Below are 21,692 nucleotides of genomic sequence, written 5' to 3'. Positions count from 1 at the left end.
CTGGTTCACAGTCATGTCCAAAGATTGTATAGCGCTGCGCGGCGCTATACAATCTTTGGTCATGTCATACTTTGGTACTCTATTATGGACCAACATCAGAGGCAACACAATCTGAGTTTTGTTTTCATCATCCAACTCCGTCCTTGTTTCAATCCTGGTGAGGTCACAGTTCGTGTTTTGCGCAGGAATTACCATTGTCAATACCATTTGTAGCACCTGTGACCTTTAGGGCGTTCTTGTTTTCATGGTCTAAGGTCGTTTTTTGGCTAAATGTGACAACAGTATTTTAAAGAGTGAGAATCTTCGAAAGAAGCCACGGCACAACATACTCGGAAAATCATATATATATGATATCCACAGAAAAAAACACAATACATCTGTTATCGGGTAGTCTTGAACTTGAGCATCAAACTCATAGGCATATTTGATATCGCTCCACCACTGTCAGGACATGTCATTGTCAGATTGTTTAGCCGATGAGTTACGCAACTAAAGGGCTTTCCAGTTTTAGTTACGCGTGCGATCAAACTTAATTGTAAATGGCGTACTCTGGAACTAACTATACAGGGTGGTTAAAAAAGTAAATCCGCGTTTGAGGTGAATTTTCACCCACATCCTGCAATCCCGAGAATATGTAGTGTATTCACCTAGTGTTTGGATGAGTAGGGTATTTAGCTATAATCCTGAAGAAGGTAGGTATCGCTTTGTTGGATCTCATGATTGCACCCATTACAGATGTCATGTACATCCGGGTACCTTAACAAAAGCTGTAAGGCCTCTGGAAAATTCGTAGGTGTAGCATACAATTCATAACAAACACCAACATTGACATACACAAAGAAAAGTTTCATCGTTTCGCTCTGAATTTTTAATTTCAGGAAAGTTGCGAACTACTTTCTGAATAGTTTATATTGTCCGGCTTCAAACAACATCAACACAAAATGCGCAAATCGACAATAGGACAGATCGCGAGTAGGACCCATACTGAGCACTGATACTCCAGGCCTACAATACACTTAATCCGGCCCTGAGTGGGGCCTAGACGCTAATAGCAAGGCTAACCGAATGCCAAGCCATCCACGATTTCCTCCCTCTGCGTCCCCATTTCAGTCGTTAGAGGTCAACTTTGGTAATTTCAAACACACTGTTTTGTCTCTTCGGGATCATTTACACCACCTGCCTTTCTACGTCCAGGCCAGATTTCTGTAAGACGTCGTCGTTGCTATTACACTATGTACAGAATAGTACTTTGGAAAACAGAACCTCTTCTAAGATGTCATGGTAAGAACAGGTATTCCTGTAAAACCCTGACGAGGAGGTGAGTGATCCTGTCCGGGAACAGTGTGCTTGAGTCATGTTCGCTCCGTTCGAGTCAGTGGCGTAATTATACGGGGGGCACGTGCCCCCTGGGTGCCCCCCCCCCTTTGAAACTTTGAAATGGACAAAAAAATATATAACTGGCTTTCCAAATCAGTTCAATTATTTTCAGTGCCCCTTGGAAAAAAAGCTGTGCACCCCCTGATGCCCCCTCAGCTGTAGCACCCCAGTTACGCCACTGGTTCGAGCGCGAGAACAAGAAACCCGTGTCAAGAAAGGCCTCCCGAACTCAGCCCGTGTGTATACGTCACCAGTCAGTAATAAGTGGACACAAGAGGGCGCGAAGCGAGCGGTCTCGATCATAGTCTCGATCACAGATAATAATGTCTGTGGTCTGAATGTAACCAAAGCATAAACGTAGACGTCACAGAGATCCCGCCTTGAGTCAAGTCTAGGCTTTTTACTGTTTTCTATTATGCGATACGAGACGTTGTCGAATTTCTTGACACAGTCGTGTGCTTGTCGTATCGGTAGTTGTTATAAACAAAAGCTCCAAATTTGTCTCCAAAATGCCTCCCAAAAAGAAGAACAAGAAACAGAACGGCTTTTACATGTACATGATTGACAAGAAACGAAACTTTGAGATAGAACTGAACAGGAATTTGACAATGGCCGACTTGGTACCACTTGCTCACCCGGGATGGAAGGTACCGTGTAGGGGCCAATGTGTGTGTGCATGTACAAGATGCAGGTCACTGTCAGTGTCATGACACTGTGTGCACGTGGAGTTCTACAATGTGCGTCATACAGCTGTTATTGCTACATGTACTTGGCAAAAGGATATCACTTCCAAGTACATGTAGCAGTGACAATGAAAGCGCATGTAACTTGGGAAACTTGCACACTAGGGGGAGCTCGAGTTGCTTCATCGTAGGAGAGGGTCTACTTAGACTACCCCAGAACTGGGGGATTGTTTATTTGGGGACCCTCTTCCTGTAATAGGGGAACTTTGGAATTGACCTTGGTAAATGACTGTGACATGTATGACATCATGCTTAATAACTGTAGGGTTAATGTTGTTAAAAAAGGGTAGGGTTTGAGTTTTAAGGGGAAACTATGAGTGTTTTAACACATGACACATGGTGAATGAATTCAAATTTACATGGTTAGTTTATCCATGGTTTATCAGTAAAAAGTTCCACACCAACAGCTACCATCATGGTCATATCTTGCAGGCCCGAAGCACGCACATAGTTTTTTCCCAGACTTGTGACATGCGTGTATATCTTCTATTGGCAGTAATAATCACCAGCCATTTTTAGAAAGGATACAACGGACGGCAACACGACGGTGCCATGACATGATGGCACGATGCAAAGCAATTTTGTTGGCTACAGAACACCATACTATTTACATACAGTGTTGTAGTCGAGTCACCAATGTCGAGTCCCGAGTCCAAGTCTCGAGACACAAACCTGGATTTTGAGTCTCAAGTCACAAACCTCGAGTCCAAGTCACAAGTCGTGATCAAGTTGTTCAGCCAATTATTCTCTAAGTATATCAAGCCATGGAGGAACATCCATGATCAAAGTTGTAAGCTATCTCTTTTGTTTATGCTGATAAATTACACCCATTGCAAAAGCTATGGGTACTCTTTTGCTTATGAGAATCATCCACCATTTAATTTTTAAATTCCAGTGTCTTCGTTTATTTCTATATTTAGGGAATGAGGTGCTGGCCCAGTTTTAAAGTACATTAAAGACGGGCTCAGGAGAATGTGTGGGCCAAATATGAGGGTATTTAGAAACCTTTGACAGTCACGCCCAGCGCAGGCCATGCATTTTTATTCGCACGCGAGCCTGGCCATTTCACTAAAAGTGTTCATATTCACAACTTTTTCTGGAGACTGAATGTGTACGTCCTTACTCACGTGTGAATAGCAAATGTACGCTCAGCACGTAGTCTGATTACCACACGCACAGTTTGTGGACACGTCGGAATATGACATGTCTGGTTGACTTATCAGTGGATATTTTATAGCCGTACATAAATAGGCGACAACGCTCCACGCTTGCAAACCAGTGATAGCACAGGTGCATACAAATTAATTTTTGACGGCGTACAGTATATACAAGTATATGGTAAATATGTTTAATGAAAATACATGACTCGAGTCACGAGTCACCAAGCTCAAGTCTGAGTCATTGTTGTCAAGTCTGAGTCATTATCCAGTGTGACTTGAGTCAAGTGCGAGTCATAAAAAATGTAACTCGAGTCCGAGTCCTGGACCCGAGTCACACAACACTGATGGCAGATGAACACTGTGCAATAATAACACGGCATGTTGCGGGTTGTGCCACGGTACATACATGTAGTTAGGCATTGGCTTTGCACTTACAAAGTACTTATCAGCATATCATGACGTGACGTGATAATATCAGCTGCATGCATGCATGCTAATCCAGCCACGTTTGAAAAGACGCCACTCGCATTCAGTGGGGACAAAAGAAAGTACACAACACCTCACAATTCTTGGCTCTCTTTACAGGCCGGCAGGCCTGGCTGAAATATTCAGGAGTCAATGAAGGTTGCCTGTCAGCTTAGAGTAGCCACCAAACTGTTATTCGTGTGGGTGTAAACGTCCATTAAATGAAATTATGAATTTTTGAAGAATTTTGAAAACCGAGAATCTTGAAAATCTCCGTAGGTGTGCACTACATTTTAAAAGCACCCGGCAGCAAGTGGTTATGCCACCTGTTACAGTGAGCAAGAGATCTAGGGTTTAAATCCTACCAGGGTAAGCTTGTGGATATTTTCTCACAAGTCCCTTGGACAACATTGAATATACAGAAATGAGTATACACCGGTGAGAGGCAAAATTGCCCAAAAGTCCCAAAATAAAACTTACTCGTCACTGCCGACACTGCAGTCTCTGAAGGGGAAAACAGGGATGCACTACCAAAAAACACATGGGGATCGTACCAACACGCACTCAAGTTAGATTTACCAAAAGGGGAACTACTCCTATTTTCATTCACTTAAAATAAAAAAGATTTTAAGATTCAAAGAAGTGGATTTTGTAGATTTTAGTCTGAAGTAGAGACGTTCAGGGACCAGTTTTTGTAGGTTTTTTTTTTTTTTGTAGATTTTTTGGGCTCACATGTACTCATGTTTGATGTCTTGCTTTTAACCACTCGAAAGACTAAAGAAACAAAGTTTTATAACACTTATTTTGTTTGATGCAATCACAATCTTCGATTATTATTACCTTCATTTGCAGGAGCTTTCAGATGAAGAGAAGCTCAGGTATACTTCCCGTGCCAAGACATACAGTGAGGAGCAGAAATACGCAGACCCGGACACTGGCAAGATGGACTGCACTGGACAGCTGATCAGTGTAAGTCGGCACCAGAGTCGAGTGGAGACCTCTTAAGACTATCACAAGACCATGACAAGACTATCACAAGACCATCATAAGACCAACACAAGACTATCACAAGACCAACACAAGACCAGCACGAGACCATTACGAGACCAACACAAGACAATACAAGACCATCAGAAGACCAACACAAGACCATCACAAGACCATCACAGTACCACCACAAGACCTGCACAATACCAACACAAGACTATCACAAGACCACCACAAGACCAACTTAAGGCCATCACAATACCAACACAAGACCACCACAAGAACTTCAGTCTGAATTCAAGTCACAAGCTATGAAAATGAACTACAACAAAAGCATTCCTTGGTCATTGTTCCCACTGTTACTTGTGACAAGTCCTATGAATAGTCATGTGTCTGGTTTTGTGATGGTCTTGACTGTAGTCAAATTTATCCATAGACCTCCTGTATATGCCAGACATGTCAAATTGCTAGGGCCCCAAGTCGCTTTATAAAGTGAAACCTGTTTGGCACGTCCATATTTGTGCATAACCATGTGGACAACTTGAAATCATGTAGTGCAGATTTGCATGTAAGTATATCTCTGTGCGAATCCAAAAGCAACGTGACACGTCATCAAACCCCATACACTGGACGCCTGAATGATCGATCAGTAAATGAGCATTTGGATAGCGTTCCAACGTCAGGGACTCAAAGTGACTCCAATTTGAATTCAGCTGGACTCTGCTTGACCTCGCATTGTAGATGGAAAAGGAGGATACATTGAACCGCATGCATCATATGCACTTCTTTCTATCAAAACCATCACATTTAAATTGAAGAGAAATGACACGGGAAAATAAAAATAAACAGCTCTTATAGAATAAAGTATAAATGTGCGGGATATGCCTATAACGCATGTTATTCTACATGTCCTCTTTCTCTATCTACCGACCACACACTAGGACTTGACTCGACTTTGACGTAATGGTTACCATATTGTTTAGGAACTCGCTATCAAGGACAAGATGTACTGAGTACTGTTACATGTCTTTGTTTTGTTTGTCATTGCGGATGCAGGAGCGGGTGGATCGTATGGCCCTGAACGAGACCAGGCGATCCAAAGAGCGGAGACAAATGATTGAGAAATGGCCATCAGGGCATTGTAAGTACTGAACAGTGGACCAATCCCCAACAGTTCTTTGTCAAGTAGACATAGAACCCAGGTTGATAGAAGCCCCCCGCACACCTGTCTGATTGACGGGGTTCCCACGGCCATGGAGGGTAATGGAAGATCCTGAGAGAAAAAGTTGTCACAGGAAGTCATGGAAAAGCCGTGGCAAACGAGGAAAAAAAGGATGTCGTGGAATCCTATTCTGAGAGGAAAACAAGTCATGGACAAGGCCCGGAAATCAAGATCATGGAAGGGTTATTTTTGATGGGCCACTTTGGATGTGATCACAGAGCAATGATAAGCTGAGAGGCTACATATATATCTTTGTAGAAGGCAGAATGTTTCAACACAAATATGTGGCATATGGAATAGTTTGGATTGTGACATATTTAATGGGGGTCTGGCTTAATCCCTAAATGCATCGTGCATCATTGGGTATTTATCAACATATATTAAGTAATCGATATATGTGACCTTTGCCACTGTAGCTGTTTGCATGGAGACATTCTACATGCTGGCCTTTGAGACGCTGTGCGAGCTACCTGATGACCTGGGCTACCTGCCGTGCGAGGTCGCCTGCGTGTCGTACAGCCTGTACTCGGGCATCATCGATGTTTTTCACAAGTTCATTGAGCCAGGCAGGCTGCCGGTTGGATATCGCTACCAGTGTCAGCGCAAGAGTGAGTCAGCATAAGGCCAGGAAAGAAAAAGCTAGGCTTCCTATTTCACAACCCTGTCCTCTTTCGTGCTTCGCCCGTCGTGCGTCGCCCGCCAGACTCTGGGGGTAGAGGAATTTGCAGGAAATATGAAATGGGAAAAAGAAAGTGTCTGTTGTATTTTTAGTGTATAACTATGAACATCTATCCGCCTTGAAAATTCTTTAACACACCATGTTGCTATGAAATTAATTCCCAGGGGCTTCTTCACAAATATTCACCGGGGGTTCCAGGACAAATCCTGTCAGGGAGTTTTCATGGATTTTTGAGGCTCTGAACCCCCCCCCCATTACAGTGAGGAGGCCAAATGACACCCTGACATAGGGATCAAACAGTCATCTGTTTTTCACAGATCACTCGGTGAAGGAAGTTTTTCTGAAGCATTTCACAAAGTCGTGCTCAAATCCATAAAGATAAAAGGTCCAGGAAAAGTCCAGGCAAAATGGTACATGAAGGGATTCTCCAGGGGAGGTGATGTTCGTGTGTGGTGCAGAAGGGTTCAACAGACTTATTTGTGGATGGCCCCCTTTAAATGTGGTTCATTTCATTTAAAATAGATGCAGCCTTGCTTCTCGTGCTCCTACCTTGACCAGTTAACACTCAGCTGAACTCTGAATCCGTGTTTAAAAAAGTGTCACCATATTAATAAAATTTCCAACCCTTTCACACTGTGTTCTGATGCTATTTACTAATAAGAATTCATTGTAAACAGAACACTGAATGATATTTGCTATAATGCCTGGCTAAATACATGTACCACAGCCACTTGAGGGCGCCACACACACATTCAACTCAGAACCATGTATAGAGAGAGTTGCGACATGAATGTCACCATTGTTGGAAACAAACTGGCAGGTGTATGCACCACTGCGCTTGCTGCATGCTTTGCTGTTCCCATAATGAACAGCCATTTGTTTCCAAAATTTGAAGTTGGTGCTACTCTCTCTATATACAGCTCTGACTCAACTCTGCAGACTAGACTAAGCCTCTTTGGGCTAGTTGGAGCGACGACTATATTTTACCATAGTTCCACTAACTCTCATTGAACTCGTACTAGGCAACGATGATTGGACTAGTCTAGTCAACTATTTGCAGCCAGCTTGTCAAATTAGATGCATCACTGGTGGCCATAAACGGCTTTTAATAGTACAGTGCAGAGAGGACCAGTTAAAAGAAAAATCCTGGAAAAACAGTGTGCCACTAGTAAACGACTTTTTCTCTGTAATGTTTGCTATTTTGCCTTTTCCTGTGACCACCTTTTCTCCCCTTCAACCTAATGACCGGACAACAGTTGACAGGGGTCGCTCACACTAGGGACGTCAACAACCAACCACAAGTTAACCAGTGGTGCTTAATCGAACTTGCTCCCAGACTCAACTCTGCAGACTAGACTCAGCCTTGGTGTATGTAGACAGACACTGTGGGAGACTCTGCAGACTAGACTCAGCCTGGGTGTATGTAGACAGACACTGTGGGAGACTCTGCAGACTAGACTCAGCCTGGGTGTATGTAGACAGACACCGTGGGAGACTCTGCAGACTAGACTCAGCCTGGGTGTATGTATACAGACACTGTGGGAGACTGCAGACTAGACTAAGCCTTGGTGTATGTATACAGACACCGTGGGAGACTCTGCAGACTAGACTAAGCCTTGGTGTATGTATACAGACACTGACACTGTGCATGTATACAGACACTGACACTGTGTATGTATACAGACACTGTGGGAGACTCTGCAGACTAGACTAAGCCTTGGTGTATGTATACAGACACTGACACTGTGTATGTATACAGACACTGTGGGAGACTCTGCAGACTAGACTAAGCCTTGGTGTATGTATACAGACACTGTGGGAGACTCTGCAGACTAGACTAAGCCTTGGTGTATGTATACAGACACTGACACTGTGTATGTATACAGACACTGTGGGAGACTCTGCAGACTAGACTAAGCCTTGGTGTATGTATACAGACACTGACACTGTGTATGTATACAGACACTGTGGGAGACTCTGCAGACTAGACTAAGCCTTGGTGTATGTATACAGAAACTGACACTGTGTATGTATACAGACACTGTGGGAGACTCGGCAGACTAGACTCAGCCTTGGTGTATGTATACAGACACCGTGGGAGTCACTCAAGCTTATGAACAAACATCACCTGCAACAGCTCACAGAATTTGGTCTATTTCATCAAACAGTTCAAGGCAAAGGGGTGCTTGCCGGTCAAATTGAAGAGGCCACCCAGAAACACCTGATTCTGAACACCGCACTGTATTATCACGTTTTTACTCAAAGGCGACAACACGCACAAGATTCCACTGGACAACTTTGAGCTGGCGACAGACAACTATCGTCAGGTGTGGATGGAACTGTGTGACTTTGTGAACCCCCAGCGCCAGCCCGTCTTTCCCGCAGTGTTCTGTCAGGTTCGCTCTTCAGATTTCCTTGTAAAAATAAAACCCAACTGTTCAGGACGGACCATTTGTGAAAATTCCCAATGAAATGTTTTGCTGGAGGTAGTTTTTCTTCAGGATACAATCAGAGTTGCATTTCAATATTTTCTGAGTACCATGTTCACCGCCAGATAGTACTTGATACTGATTGATGTAATTGATTGTAACTGATGTGTGTAAAGCTGCACAGTATAGATAAGCATCAAACAGTTAATTCTCACCAAAAGAAATGAAAGACTTCCAATCATCAGGATCTTGTAGGAACTAACGTCTGTGGAAAGGACTCACAGAGTGCTCTTCCAGTAACTCTGATTCAAAGTTTCTTTCTTGCCGATCCTACTTTATGTGGAAATTTGGTATTTGGACAAACGGAAAGCGTACAATGGAACAATATTATTACAAGGTCCTAGGGACTTCACCAACTACCTTGTTATGATAGTTACCTTGCATTATCAGTCATGGAAAACAAAGGCGTGGGACCTACAATTGCCCTTGGTGTAAATGTGACCATGTATGAGCAGTGCTCTTCTTATCTGTGTTCAGCTGTATGTCGTCGAAAATGGAATAGAGCCATAACGTGTCCCATGATCCTATTTGCAGTTACAGAGACGAAACGAAGTAGAAGGGTGCTTGCGATGGCTCTCTGATCGAGCAGGTACATACCACACAGTAGATTAAAAGGTATTTAAATGAGCCCACTACATTTAAAATATTATGTGGTGATGCCTGACCTCAGGAAGGAGTACGACCGGTTGGCAGGTCTGCAGGTAAGATGAAGAAAAGCAGCGATAAGTTTGTGGGGGAGAAATGAGTTGACTCGGGTGGGATGTGAACCCCACAACCCCTGGATGATCACACGTGGGCCTCACCTTAAAATCTTGATTTCTAAATTCACAGCAAGTCTGTGAATTTTGCTCACAGGTCTGAGACATAAATTGGTTGCATGATGCTTGTAAAAAAAACACATAACCTCAGTTCGGGATGCCCAACTCAGCACGAAGGCGTACCTTTCCCCGCGATGCAGTGTTCTACCAGCAGTCTCTAATCAGCCTTCCTTTTTTTTTTATTTCGTTTTAAAGTCAGTGTGTGTTTTTGTCTTTTTTTTTCTTTGGTGCATTTTGGGTAGGTGTCCCCAACAGGCTGGGCAAGGTCTACGAAATGGAGGTCTTGCTCTGTGAGTTGTTCGTCCATGGGGGCGCCAAACCACCATCCCACTCGGGCTGCACAAACCTGCTGACGACTTCCACCTTTGACTATGAAGCAGATACACGGTAGGCTGTTGCCCTGAGGCGTACAGCCCAGTTTGGTATTTCAAAAACCTGATATATGGCTGTGCTGATAGGACAGACTGTCGCGCGGTCGTGTAGCTGTTCCCAAACAGCCTCAGACTGGGCATGCCTGTTGGAATACAGTAAATGTAACGCGCATCAGATACTGCTAAAATCCGATTGGAAAAGTCATGGCAGAAATATCTGCAGTGCATACACGCAGGCATTTGCGTTGTTTACGCAGAGCAAAATGAAACCCTCATTTCCTTATTGTGCATTAATTTTTTTGCACATCGGCTTTGTTGACATATCGTTTCAGAATACAGATGCAGATATGCAAATAGCCATACAAAAGCAATACAAAGAGGAATAGCTAGGCTAGGAATGGATCAAGTCTTCAACCTAGAAATTACATGCTTACAGTGCAAATGTGTAAACAGTACATCGTCCATACAGGTCAACTTTCTACATGTACTGGTCATAGTTCTCGTGGCAGAGCTTTGATGGTGATCGCTCACTGGTTGATTTGTTACTCCAGATGCAAGTACCACGAAGAAAATGAAGTGACAGTAGACAACTGTGCTTTGGGAAAAGCCAAGAAGAACTGGTAAGTATCAAAAAGTGGAGGTTGTATCAAAGATTGACTTTCTTTGAACAGGATTCCTGCAACAAAAGTTTCTCATTACATGTTCCTTTGAACTTTGTTGGGATTTGTGGGATTCTTTTTAGAGGATCTGTGGATCATGGAATCTTATGGTCCATGGAGGACGAAAAGATTCTACCTTTTGGTCCGATAGCTGCCACAGTCACGTGATGAGAGGGATTCCTCCTGTTTCCGAAAATTTCTGAAACTGTCGAACTCACTTCATTAATTTTTCACATACTGTCATCAAAGTTCACAAATGAATCAAATCTTGACAAGTCGAAGCCGTTAAGTCAAAACTCCGTTTACCTCGACGTCTTTCTGTATTTCCGACAAAAGAATGGGCCTTTATGTACAATAAACTATCCGTAACTAAAAAAGTCAATACCACTAAAGCCACTTATCTCGAAGTTTTGGCAGGCCAATTAAAAAAAAACACTGAAAAATGATGAGTAAAAAGTGATGAAAGAACATTTGCCTTCATGATGAGTCATTACTGTCACGCGCTTGGCTTTTCTTTGATGAGCCGAGCATGTTTAAACGGGCTGCCATTGTCACGTCGACAAGCACTGGGTGGGCATTAACCAAAACTGTAAAATAAATCAGGCACGAATGATGCGCCCTCAAGTGCTTTGTACATGTATCATGTGACCCAGCCCGGAAACCCTAACCGACTGGCCAGCGCGCTGCGTTATGCGATAACAGCCTGATCAAGCAAAGCAAATGAATGAAGTCTCAAGATGTAGACACAGGTACCGGTACATAACTTCATTGGTTTATTGTTAATTAATGTACCACATAAAAACATGTTTAATGATGATGTTTGGGGAAAACTTGCACAGTAGGGATAGCCTAAAATCTAGGATGCTGATAGAATGGCATTTCTTGGAAAATTACAAAAAATACAAAAACTGCTGCAAACTGATTATTGACTATGTTGTCCAAGGTATGTAGTTAGAGGGCCAGATTTTGGGATCTTAGTAGAATCTTTCTCAAGAGCAAAAACACTTGATTTTCCAGGATTGAGAAGCAAGGCTTTCAAACCTTATGAGATATTTAAAATAAATGAATGTAGAATTGGACAGAATGTGACCACTTGCCTCTTTCCAGTGCACTTTGGGTGACCAACTTACTGGCAGTATGTGTCATTTAGCAATTTCTCTTTTTTTGTTTTTTGAATGTGTTTAGCTTCTGTTTGAGTGATGCCCTGGCCTCAATCTACAACATAGAGCTGACGTCCAGCCACCTCCCTGAACGCCAGGATGTCTCCACGTACCTGGTGATCCCGCCCCCCGTCTACGGCATCCAGTTCTCCAACGCCAAGCCCAAGCCCAAACCGCCCCAGAACCCATCCACCAGAGGCAGAGGCCTGGAGGTGGACCACAGGCGCAGGGAGCCGGCGGTCGGTGCCCATCCCACGGACCGTTCAGACGAGGTCAGTAGTTGGAAAGTGTTTTGGGATCAGCCCTGATGAATGCCCTGCCAACCCATGAGCGCCTGTGGTACATGGCATTTATTCACTGGGCAATAAAGAGCAATGCGTATTTTGCACTTTTGAGCAGCATGGGAAGTATTGGGAGAGAGGGGAATATTAAACGGGCTCTAACTTGGGGTTTTGTCCCAGGGACCCCCCCAAAAAACTCTAAAACCTTAAGGCAGCCTTCCATTAACCGCATGTTATTTTTGGATAGTCAACCCTGACAGGTCAGGCTTGGGGTGGCAGAGTGACCAATCAGGTGAGCCACAAACATTATGTTGTACATTTACATCTCTGTGCCGTTTGTTAGCGTTTACAGAAACCTGTGCACAAGCCAGTCATCCAGGAAGAACCAGTGAGGAGACCAACATCCTTAGGTCAGTCCAAGTACTCAGTGGCGTGTCCAGGTCTTGGGGGCAGGAGGAAGCCAATTGAGCCAAATTTTTCTCGTCCAAAACAATCCCAACTTTCTTCAGCGTCAAGAATTGATGCTGAGACTGTTTGGTCCCTTGCATGTGACGGTAGTGATGGCAGGGACTTGGATGAAGGGTCCTTTTTATACTTGAACGGGTGAGGGCGTGAAGCGGTCGTCCTACTGGAACACAAGAATTCCCACCCTTTGATGCATTCCCACCCTTTGATTGTTTAAAGACTGGACTTTTTTCACGTGAAATTTGCTCATTACAAGTCATGTATTTTATTTGAGTTTTGCTTTCAAGAATGTGCCACCAGGCTTCCTTTGTGAGACGAAATTCTCCAAAAATCCCACATTTTGGCCAGCACAAATATTTTTTCTTGTCAATCTATGCCCGGTGCGGTGCCTGCACCTTTGCATTAACGTCCACTGCACAGGCGTATCGCTTGCCTAAATGGCACCCAGGCAATTTCAACCAGTTACTCTTATTCACGGTGAAGTTCTCCATCTTCCGTTCAAGCGCTGGTTCTCGCACTGGTGCCATGACACACATAATTGTGCGCATGATGTATTCACTTCAGTGCTTTATACTCCCATTCAGATTGAGATTATAATGCTATTTACCCGCTGGTCATAAGTTCTCCTACCATTTATCAGCTCAGGGACTTGTTTTAGTGACCCCTAAACCAGAAACGTGTCTGGGACATCAAAGCAATGACCAGGGGCATGTTTAAGGCGGTCCACAAAAACAAAGAAGCAGAAACGTTACATCATCCAACAGAGACAAAATTAAACAGACAATATCTGGCATGTTTGTCACTGATGCTTCTCTCTATTTTCACCATATATAAGAAAGTTGCTCATTTGATTCACTGCTCATAATAACAACCTTAAAATGTGTCATTTTCTTACGTGAGAGACAATGAAAAATCATTTGTTTTCCGCCATTTTAAATTGACACTGAACCAACTCCATTTTTCAGTTCTTAGTGTTTGGTCAGATTAATGACGTCACATAGGCATAACTAAAGTCGCAGTAATGTCCAATGCAGAAATGGATTTCTGGTCAGGGTCGCAAAAACACACCCCCTGGAGTGTTTTCGTATTAATGAAGTAAATCCTTGTAGCACAGCCAGTGAGTTGCTCAGATTGCTTCAACTCTTGTCACAGGTGTGAGTGGTGGCATGCTGGCCGCCAAGCAGGTGCAGCCCATGAAGGACCGAGAGATGGGAACCAAAATGGCAATGCTGCAACCGAGGGCTGGTGAGTGTCCACAAACAGGTAGATAAGGGGACCAACAAACAAGCACTGCTCAGTCGCTCTGTACTCAGTCGCTTTAACGGATAGATTGCCACAATTCTGATCCGGTTGAACATTCTTTAAAAGACATCTCCACATCTGACAAAAATAGCAAATTTCACCTGTCAGTTCCAGAGGCCCTCTGCTTCATAGAACTCCCCCTCTTTCATTCCAATCGTAGTCCAATCACCACAGTATTTGATTTCAATTCTAATGTCCCCACATAAACATAATTTCTCTGGGATTGGTTGCTTCGGCTATTAAAACAGTATTTCATTACAATCTGCCATCAAACCATTCTTCCTAGTTGACTTTGGAAGACAGAGATCTTCAAAAGGCTATATCTGACCTGTCACCATTTTTTTACCTCTATTTAAAGGCACGGTATGATGAAAACATGGAAATGCCTGATGGTAGTTGTAAACATACTGGGGATGCTCGCTGTTTTCAAGGCTAGGCTCACTGCTCCATGTTGAGTTTGTGACCAGGTTTCAAAAATATCTCAACTGATACAAATTTTTGAAAACCCCTCTCCAGAAGAGCTTTTGGCTTTGTTGGTCATTGCCAAAAAAAAGAGCATTGGTGAATAATTAAAGATCTCCTAGCAAAGTAGTCAAACTTGGCCCAGGGGACAGGGCCACAGAACTGTTAAGCACAAAAGTTGTGTGCTTAGCAGACAGGTCACCAGCCAATGTGTTATACAGAGTATATTTCTCGTGATTTGACCCCAGCTAAATTTGTGTCTAGCACATATATACATGTAACATTTGCTAAGCAACATTTTGGCTGAGCATTCCCATGAAATGTTTTAATATCAGACAAGCCATAGTTGTTTTTGCCCCATCAGGTGCTCCATCAAAGTTTGCTCTTCCAGCATCTGCCCCTCCTCCCTCCTCTCTACCTCTCCCTGGGGCATCGTGGCAGGGCTCAGCAAAAGTATTCTCTGGCCCAGGTCAGCTTATAACACATTTTCTACCCAACAGACCCTCCCAGGCTCTTCAAATCTTTCTGGTCAGGGAATGACTTGATTTTGTTGAAATTGCTTTGAAATTATTGATCTTTTTAAGGAATGTTGAAACGTCTACATTCTTTCCCATAAAGGCTGGTTCGTGCTCCGGTGAATTTTAAAGCAAACCAAATTTGACCTCCAAAACACGTGCAGGAGAATTGGCTTGAATGTTAATTTTGACTTCACCCTTCGCAAGTTCGTCAGGCAAGTAGCTGATCAGACATCGCAGTTCCACATTTTTGTTCCCTTTAGCATCAAATATGAACGGCCGTCCCCGTCTCACTTGGCTTAAGCAGGTTGCCGACGCCACTGTGCAGCTGTCGCCAAATAAGGGCGGTCCCTTGCTCTTGATGGGTATCTGGAGGTCGCTGCGGCCCTCTTGATGGTCAGCTGCAGAATGATGATGATGTACAGGCATTTAAACTTGATGATGTTTGACTTGATTGAAGACCAACTGTTGCAATTTGTTCCTTAAGTGCTAAAAGAGTTTCAAAGTGACATACATGTAGACATTTGCTTCCATAAGCCAATTTGGTATTCCAGTTGAATGCGCATGAAATGCAAATGCTTCATACGTTATTTGGATGATATGTAGACACGCGCATGATAGGTCCTAATCGTCTTATCACGGCAGCTGTGCCCTGACTTCCGTGTACTGAATTCGTTCAAGGTGGCGGATCGTGAGTTGTTTATATATCTCGAATGGCCTTGCTTAACTAAAATAAGAGAGAGCATTAGACATGGCACGGATGGAGGGTACATATGCGGCTCAGGAAAAACTGGGTGGGTGTATCACCGGGTTATGCAGTTAATTCAAAAACTCACATGTGTATACATGAACAGATGAATGTGAAGTGGACCCTGCTTAGTGTGCCGGATAAAATTACCGAGTAAAGCTTATGACTTGACCTCCCATATTATAGCCGCATACGTTTTTCCTGTACGCGTACCATTGCTAATGGTCTCTTGTCAATGGCTTACAATTACACACAACTTTACCCTTTTCCGTTTCTACCTACAGATGATCTCTCCAGTGATATGACGAACAGGTGTCAAGTGCCGCCCCCTTTTAGCTTGGGACGGGGACTAGGGCGGAGTCTGGGACGTGGGAAGCCCTTGTCATAAACCCACTCTGGCTGCCGGGAGGGGAGACTGGAAGACCCTATGGGCCCCTCCTGTTATCTGAGGAGGAAGGGTGGCTATGTGATTTATTCACGATAGCCATGAGGGACCAAGGACATTCGGCTGGCAGTTGTGCCAGCCGGTCCCCACCTGACTTCAACCGATGGACAGTGCCGATAACAATCTCAGCTACTCCTAGTGCCTCCACTGCTCCCCGTTTACGCACTGTGGAACAAAGAACTGTTCCTTTCTTATTCTGTTCTTAATTCTTTGCATGTGTAAAGCCCATAACCTTGGGAGTCAGTAAGTCTATTTGGACTGGTTACATGTCCGAAAGAGAAGAAATGAGTTTATAAAGTAGCCCATTTTTAGAAGTGTTTAGATTTTTTAGTATATGATTAAGCCTGTTCTTTAGAAAACGTGTTATCTGTGATGTGGTAGAACCTAAATATGCCCTTCCCGTTAAACTCATATAGTATTTGCATATTTTGATATATTTTGTAAGAATCACACATTGCTGCAATGTTAGTACACGCCACGGAGTGTGCCATAAAGTATGACCCATGAGCTGGAACAAGAGAGGGCGCAATTTTCCTAGCAACGGAGGCTCCTTCGGCGGGAACTGCACTTCGCTGGTTCATAAATGACTGTGAAATGCACGCGTGACAGTCGCACCGCTACCAAGAAAATGAATACTCCGACTAACATGGCTCTTTTCAACCGATGAGGGAGTGCTTCTGCTCAAAGTGGATAGGATGTAGCAATATTGCAGGGGCACTATCAATTCCCAAGAACTTGCTCCAAGTTTTTTTTTCCAAAGTGCCAGTTCAAGTACCCAAGATGAAAGTGAATGCAAGCGCAAACATATCTCAGCTGGTCTAGGTGCTAGGGATTTTCCATTGCGTTCAGCTGTATTAGATTTGACTGGAACTACTCAGTGCCGCCAAGTTTACATATCGTGTTTGGATTCAAGTCAAGTGAGAACCAGTCTTTCCCGTAAAAGCCAAATTAAGGCTTCCTATGTTTGAACAGGTGCTGAAGTGGAGTCAATCACAAGTCCCTTCAAGTCCATCACTAATCCTTTAGTTTCAAGGCACGGCTCGGTCTCATGGCTCTAACCAACAGCCGATTTTTGTGCCAGCAGAGCCTCCATTGAGCAGCGAGGGCAGCAAACAGCAAGCTTAGCCCCAGAGGTAACATCAGAAATCTGCACGCGCATCCAACAATGTTAGCCCACCCTCAGCATGAGATAATGCTCGAGTAGCTGGTAAAATTAGTGTTGTGTTTGAGACCCTCACAAGAGCAGACGCAAGACCATACGCGAGACCATGCATAAGACCTGTCACAGGTAAAGGGGTGAAAAGTGTCAAAGGAATGCTTTTGTTTTACTTCATTTAAATAGCTTGCGACTTGAATTCAAACGGGAGGTCTTGTGGGGTCTTGTGATGGTCTTGTGAAGGTCTTGTGTTGGTCCTCTGATGGTCTTCTGATGGTCTTGTGAAGGTCTTGTGTTGGTCTTGTGGGGTCTTGTGATGGTCTTGTTAAGGTCTTCTGATGGTCTTCTGATGGTCTTCTGATGGTCTTGTGAAGGTCTTGTGTTGATCTTGTGGGGTCTTGTGATGGTCTTGTTAAGGCCTTCTGATGGTCTTGTGGGGTCTTGTGATGGTCTTGTCAAGGTCTTGTGTTGGTCTTGTTAAGGTCTTCTGATGGTCTTGTGGGGTCTTGTGATGGTCTTGTGAAGGTCTTGTGTTGGTCTTCTGATGGTCTTGTGATGGTCTTTTGGGGTCTTGTGATGGTTTTTTTTTGGGGGGGGGGGTCGACTACAACACTGCTTAATTTCGACAAGAACCCTTCAAGGACCAAGGGACTTGTGACTTGAGTGGTGATGGACCTGACTACCCACCCTACGTTGAAGTGCACCCTGATCACCGGCAAAGGCAAGAGGCTAACAGGAAGCTTTCCACCCAGGCCCGAACCTTGACATGTATGGCGCACGCTCGAACACCGTAAATTCAGATTGAACTTGGTCGTACTTTCGTGGGCTTTTTTGTTCAAAACTTTATCAGAGATATGGTGAAAAGTTGCAGTCTCGTATCCCGCTTAAATATTCACAAGTTGTGTTTGAGATATTGGGATGAAAGCCTAGGGTGTTTGTTCTCCACAAATCTGGATCAGGATCCCTGAAAAAAAAACAGAGCCTTTCTCGGGTGTCCTACGCCAAATGAAAAGATCTGCTGTCAAAACACGCCCTGTCTTGGTCTCACTCGGAGCCAGCATCACTGAATTGAAATTCAACTAGTCTTTTTGCATGATTTGTACAGAGTTTCGAACGGAGCACAATTTCCAACCAAGAACCCGTTTGTTTGTTTTTTGTTTTGTTTGTTTTCTTTCTACGCACATGCATGAGGATCAATACAAAGCATTTTGTCTAGTATTAAGGAATCACTTTCATGTAATTTTACTCTAGCACTTTCTTCAATTCCTTTAACCTTGATTACTTAACTTCTTGAAATGTCCGTGACTTTGTAGTCAGGTCCCCTATTTCGTTACATACCGTGAAAACTAATCAGACTGTACAATAGGTGATGAAATTAGGGACCTGGCGAGTATACAGTCACGGACGTTATAGTCATGATTACACATACGTGTTCATTTCCTTGTATTTATGCATGTCACCAATTATAAGGTATAGATATGTTGAAATAGTGCAAAGAAAACAACAGGCATTTCTGTTGTTGGAAGCGTTTTTTATTACACTACAAAAAGGTTATTAAATTTTTCAAGACGTAAACCAGAGTGGTAGTGTTGTTCAAATCCATTATTACGTTTTTGTGGAAGTAACCAATCTTTAGTATCGAGTGTGTGAAGGATGTCCTGGGTGTGGCTAGCTGTGGCCACACCTTTCTTTGAGGGCTCCTCACACACAGTACGGTGACATATACCTGTCCATAGTATGGAACCTGACCGTCCTCTGCGTGTACTGTGTATGCGTATTACGTAGGAGGGTTTTTTACGCTCCCGAGATATACAGGGTGTCCCAGAAAAACAAACCCTGAGGAAAGAGGTTAATGTGCCCAAACCATGAGATATGATTATCATGTATAAGGATCTCCGAAAAGTAGAAGCAGTATTCTTTCTAATGATACCTCGATGGTATCCCTCCTGTCATGCATGACTGAACACCATTGTCTTGAAAATGGGGCATCCGAACTCAGTTGTAACACTTTAGACAAACTAGCGAATGAACTTATCCTCTGTCATGCTTGTCCTGGATAAGATATCTGGGGCAAACCGATTATTTACACATTACGTAATTCACAGTTATGCACCGATACCTCTCGCGTGTCCACCTTCCCTTTCAATGCAGAGTTCACAACGGCGGTGCATGTCAGCCACAGCTCGTCTCACCAATGCAGGGTCATGTCGTAAGATGTCGACCTCCTGTTGAATGCGACCTCGTAAGTCACACATTTCTACCCAAACGGTGACCTCACGACTTGCGTTGGTTTCAAAGTTAATTAAAATTTGGTGGGTGCCCCTTCGGTGCGTATTCGACGTTGTTGTGGGTATTAACTTTCATCCCAAATGCTGCCTTATCCCCGATTGTCAACCATTCAAGAAACCTTTCATTGGCCTGACAGCGTTCCAGGAGCCATTGAGCAAACTCCCGTCTCCTCCGACGGTCCCCACGCAAAGGTTGGTGGCGGATGTGCATTTGATATGGATGGAACTGCAGGTCTAACTGCGTTATGCAAGTCCATTCTTCCTGCAACTGGTTCCGCTTGGCTGTTCGACAAGTTGCTGTCGAACTGCAGCAATGTTTTCAGGAGTTCGCACTGTGCGCCTCCTTCCCGAATGACCCTTATTCAAATTAAGGCTTGTCCCATGTTCTCAGTATTTGTGCACATTTTCCCAGATGGTCGACTTTGCCGGTGGATCCCTATCAGGGAAGGCTTCCCTAAATGCAGCTTGGGTGGCTTGAAAGCTCTTGTTTTCAAGAAATTTCGTAACCACAGACGCTCTTTGCTCTTTAAGTTACACCATGTTGCAGACTTGCTGTCCTGCATCGATCACTTTTCAACACTGCACTGCCCTACCTAAACCAGATTATTGCATAACTTGAAAGTGACAAAAGGCAATCATCTCTCATTAACATGACCTTTTGTTGTCACTTTAAACCAGGACAAGCATGACAGAGGACAACCTCATTCACTGGTTTATCCAAAGTGTTGCAACTGAGTTCGGATGCCCCATTTTCAAGACAATGGTGTTCAGTCATGCATGACAGGAAGGATACCATCAAGGTATCATCAGAAAGAATACTGCTTCTACTTTTCGGAGATCCTTATACATTATAATCATATCTCATGGTTTGGGCATATTAACCCCTTTCCTCAGGGTTTGGGTTTTCTGGGACACCCTGTAGATGTCGATTGGTCGAATACTGAGCGCCCCAAACTCACACCTGTTTGGTATATCCCGTTAGAGTAACTATTGTCCTACTGCATGCGTAGCCTACCCAACCGTTATGGGCGTCTTCTACTACCGGTATTCTGTTCATTCCATTTCAAGTTTCACTTGATTTTCATCCCCAGACTTTGAAGCTGTTGGCTCAACAGTGGGTCAGGGAGTGCCACTAGGGCACTGAACTACACAGTCTAAAAACCACCAGGTCAGATTGACCCAGAAGTTGAGTCCCATTCGGCGTGACCCTTTTCTGGGTCAAAATATGACCCCTTTTGGGTCATATATGACCCTTTGGGTCATATTTGACCCGTTCTGGGTCATGCTGAATGGGACCCAATTCTTGGTCAATCTGATCCGGGAGTTTTAGAGTGCAGTACTTGCAACTATGGACGCAAGTTATTCAAGTAAAGTGGTACCTTTTGATTATTTCATGATATCTCGAAATGGACATTAAGATATCAGTAAATCGTTTTTGAGATATCTTGAAATCCATTTTAAAATATCTTAAATTCATTTGGAGATATCTTGAAAATAAGTTCAAGATATCTTGAAATTGATTTTAAGATATCTTTGGAATCAATTTAAAGATATCTCAAAAACCTTAATCAAAGGCTTCAAGTGTCTCGAGTTTTTCAAGATATCTTGAAATAATTAGAGATATCTTTAGATAAATGAAGATATCTTGAAATATTTAAAAGGGACCGCTTTAACTTTAATAAACGTATGCGCGCCATATGCAACTGAGCCAAGAACTTTAACTGAAGAAGTTATACCATATTTAATTTGAAAAATGAAGGCCAGCATCCGCGGATTGGCGGTGAGCCGCTGCCAGCAACAGAGACTTAGCCGAGTATTGGAAAGGATTCAAAAATTCTTCGCCAAATGAATCCCATCTCGCCGACACTGCCAACAAGGACTTCTTGACGCGGCGTGTTTT

The 21,692-nt window shown here is 43.6% G+C and overlaps 1 protein-coding gene across 7 annotated transcripts; it reads left to right on the top strand.

The window, feature by feature from the left end:
- Window positions 1-96: 96 nt before the first annotated feature.
- Window positions 97-19,084, top strand: LOC110985965 (protein maelstrom homolog). Of its 7 annotated transcripts, none has more exons than XR_015426820.1 (14): window positions 1,733-2,024; window positions 4,598-4,714; window positions 5,789-5,873; window positions 6,371-6,562; window positions 8,899-9,029; window positions 9,657-9,711; window positions 10,183-10,327; window positions 10,863-10,931; window positions 12,156-12,402; window positions 12,755-12,821; window positions 14,029-14,121; window positions 15,005-15,109; window positions 16,188-17,834; window positions 17,987-19,084. XR_015426820.1 is itself a non-coding variant. In XM_087142512.1 (13 exons), the coding sequence occupies exons 2-13, from the start codon at window positions 4,688-4,690 to the stop codon at window positions 16,289-16,291; spliced, it is 1,320 nt and encodes a 439-aa protein (XP_086998638.1). In that variant the 5' UTR covers window positions 97-157; window positions 4,598-4,687; the 3' UTR covers window positions 16,292-19,084. The 7 variants fall into 7 exon arrangements, 5 of the variants coding, with proteins under 5 accessions (XP_086998638.1, XP_086998635.1, XP_086998634.1 ...); XR_015426819.1 differs by having other exon boundaries at window positions 16,188-17,942; XM_087142512.1 differs by lacking the exon at window positions 1,733-2,024 and adding an exon at window positions 97-157 and having other exon boundaries at window positions 16,188-19,084.
- The last annotated feature ends 2,608 nt before the right edge of the window (window positions 19,085-21,692 follow it).

Source organism: Acanthaster planci, linkage group LG10 (assembly GCF_054643075.1).
Source record: "Acanthaster planci isolate LZ-2023a linkage group LG10, COTS_SCS, whole genome shotgun sequence".
NCBI classification, from domain to species: domain Eukaryota; kingdom Metazoa; phylum Echinodermata; class Asteroidea; order Valvatida; family Acanthasteridae; genus Acanthaster; species Acanthaster planci.
Note: the sequence above shows the minus strand (reverse complement) of the source record. Positions and strands in the feature narration are given on the sequence as shown.

Bases quoted from the DNA above. Each gene is read 5' to 3' on its own strand.
- LOC110985965 (XM_087142508.1), top strand. From the start codon at position 1,887: ATGCCTCCCAAAAAGAAGAACAAGAAACAGAACGGCTTTTACATGTAC. The intron at 4,715-5,788 runs GTAAGTCGGCAC...TTGCGGATGCAG, and splicing joins GCACTGGACAGCTGATCAGT to GAGCGGGTGGATCGTATGGC. The intron at 10,932-12,155 runs GTAAGTATCAAA...GAATGTGTTTAG, and splicing joins GGAAAAGCCAAGAAGAACTG to CTTCTGTTTGAGTGATGCCC.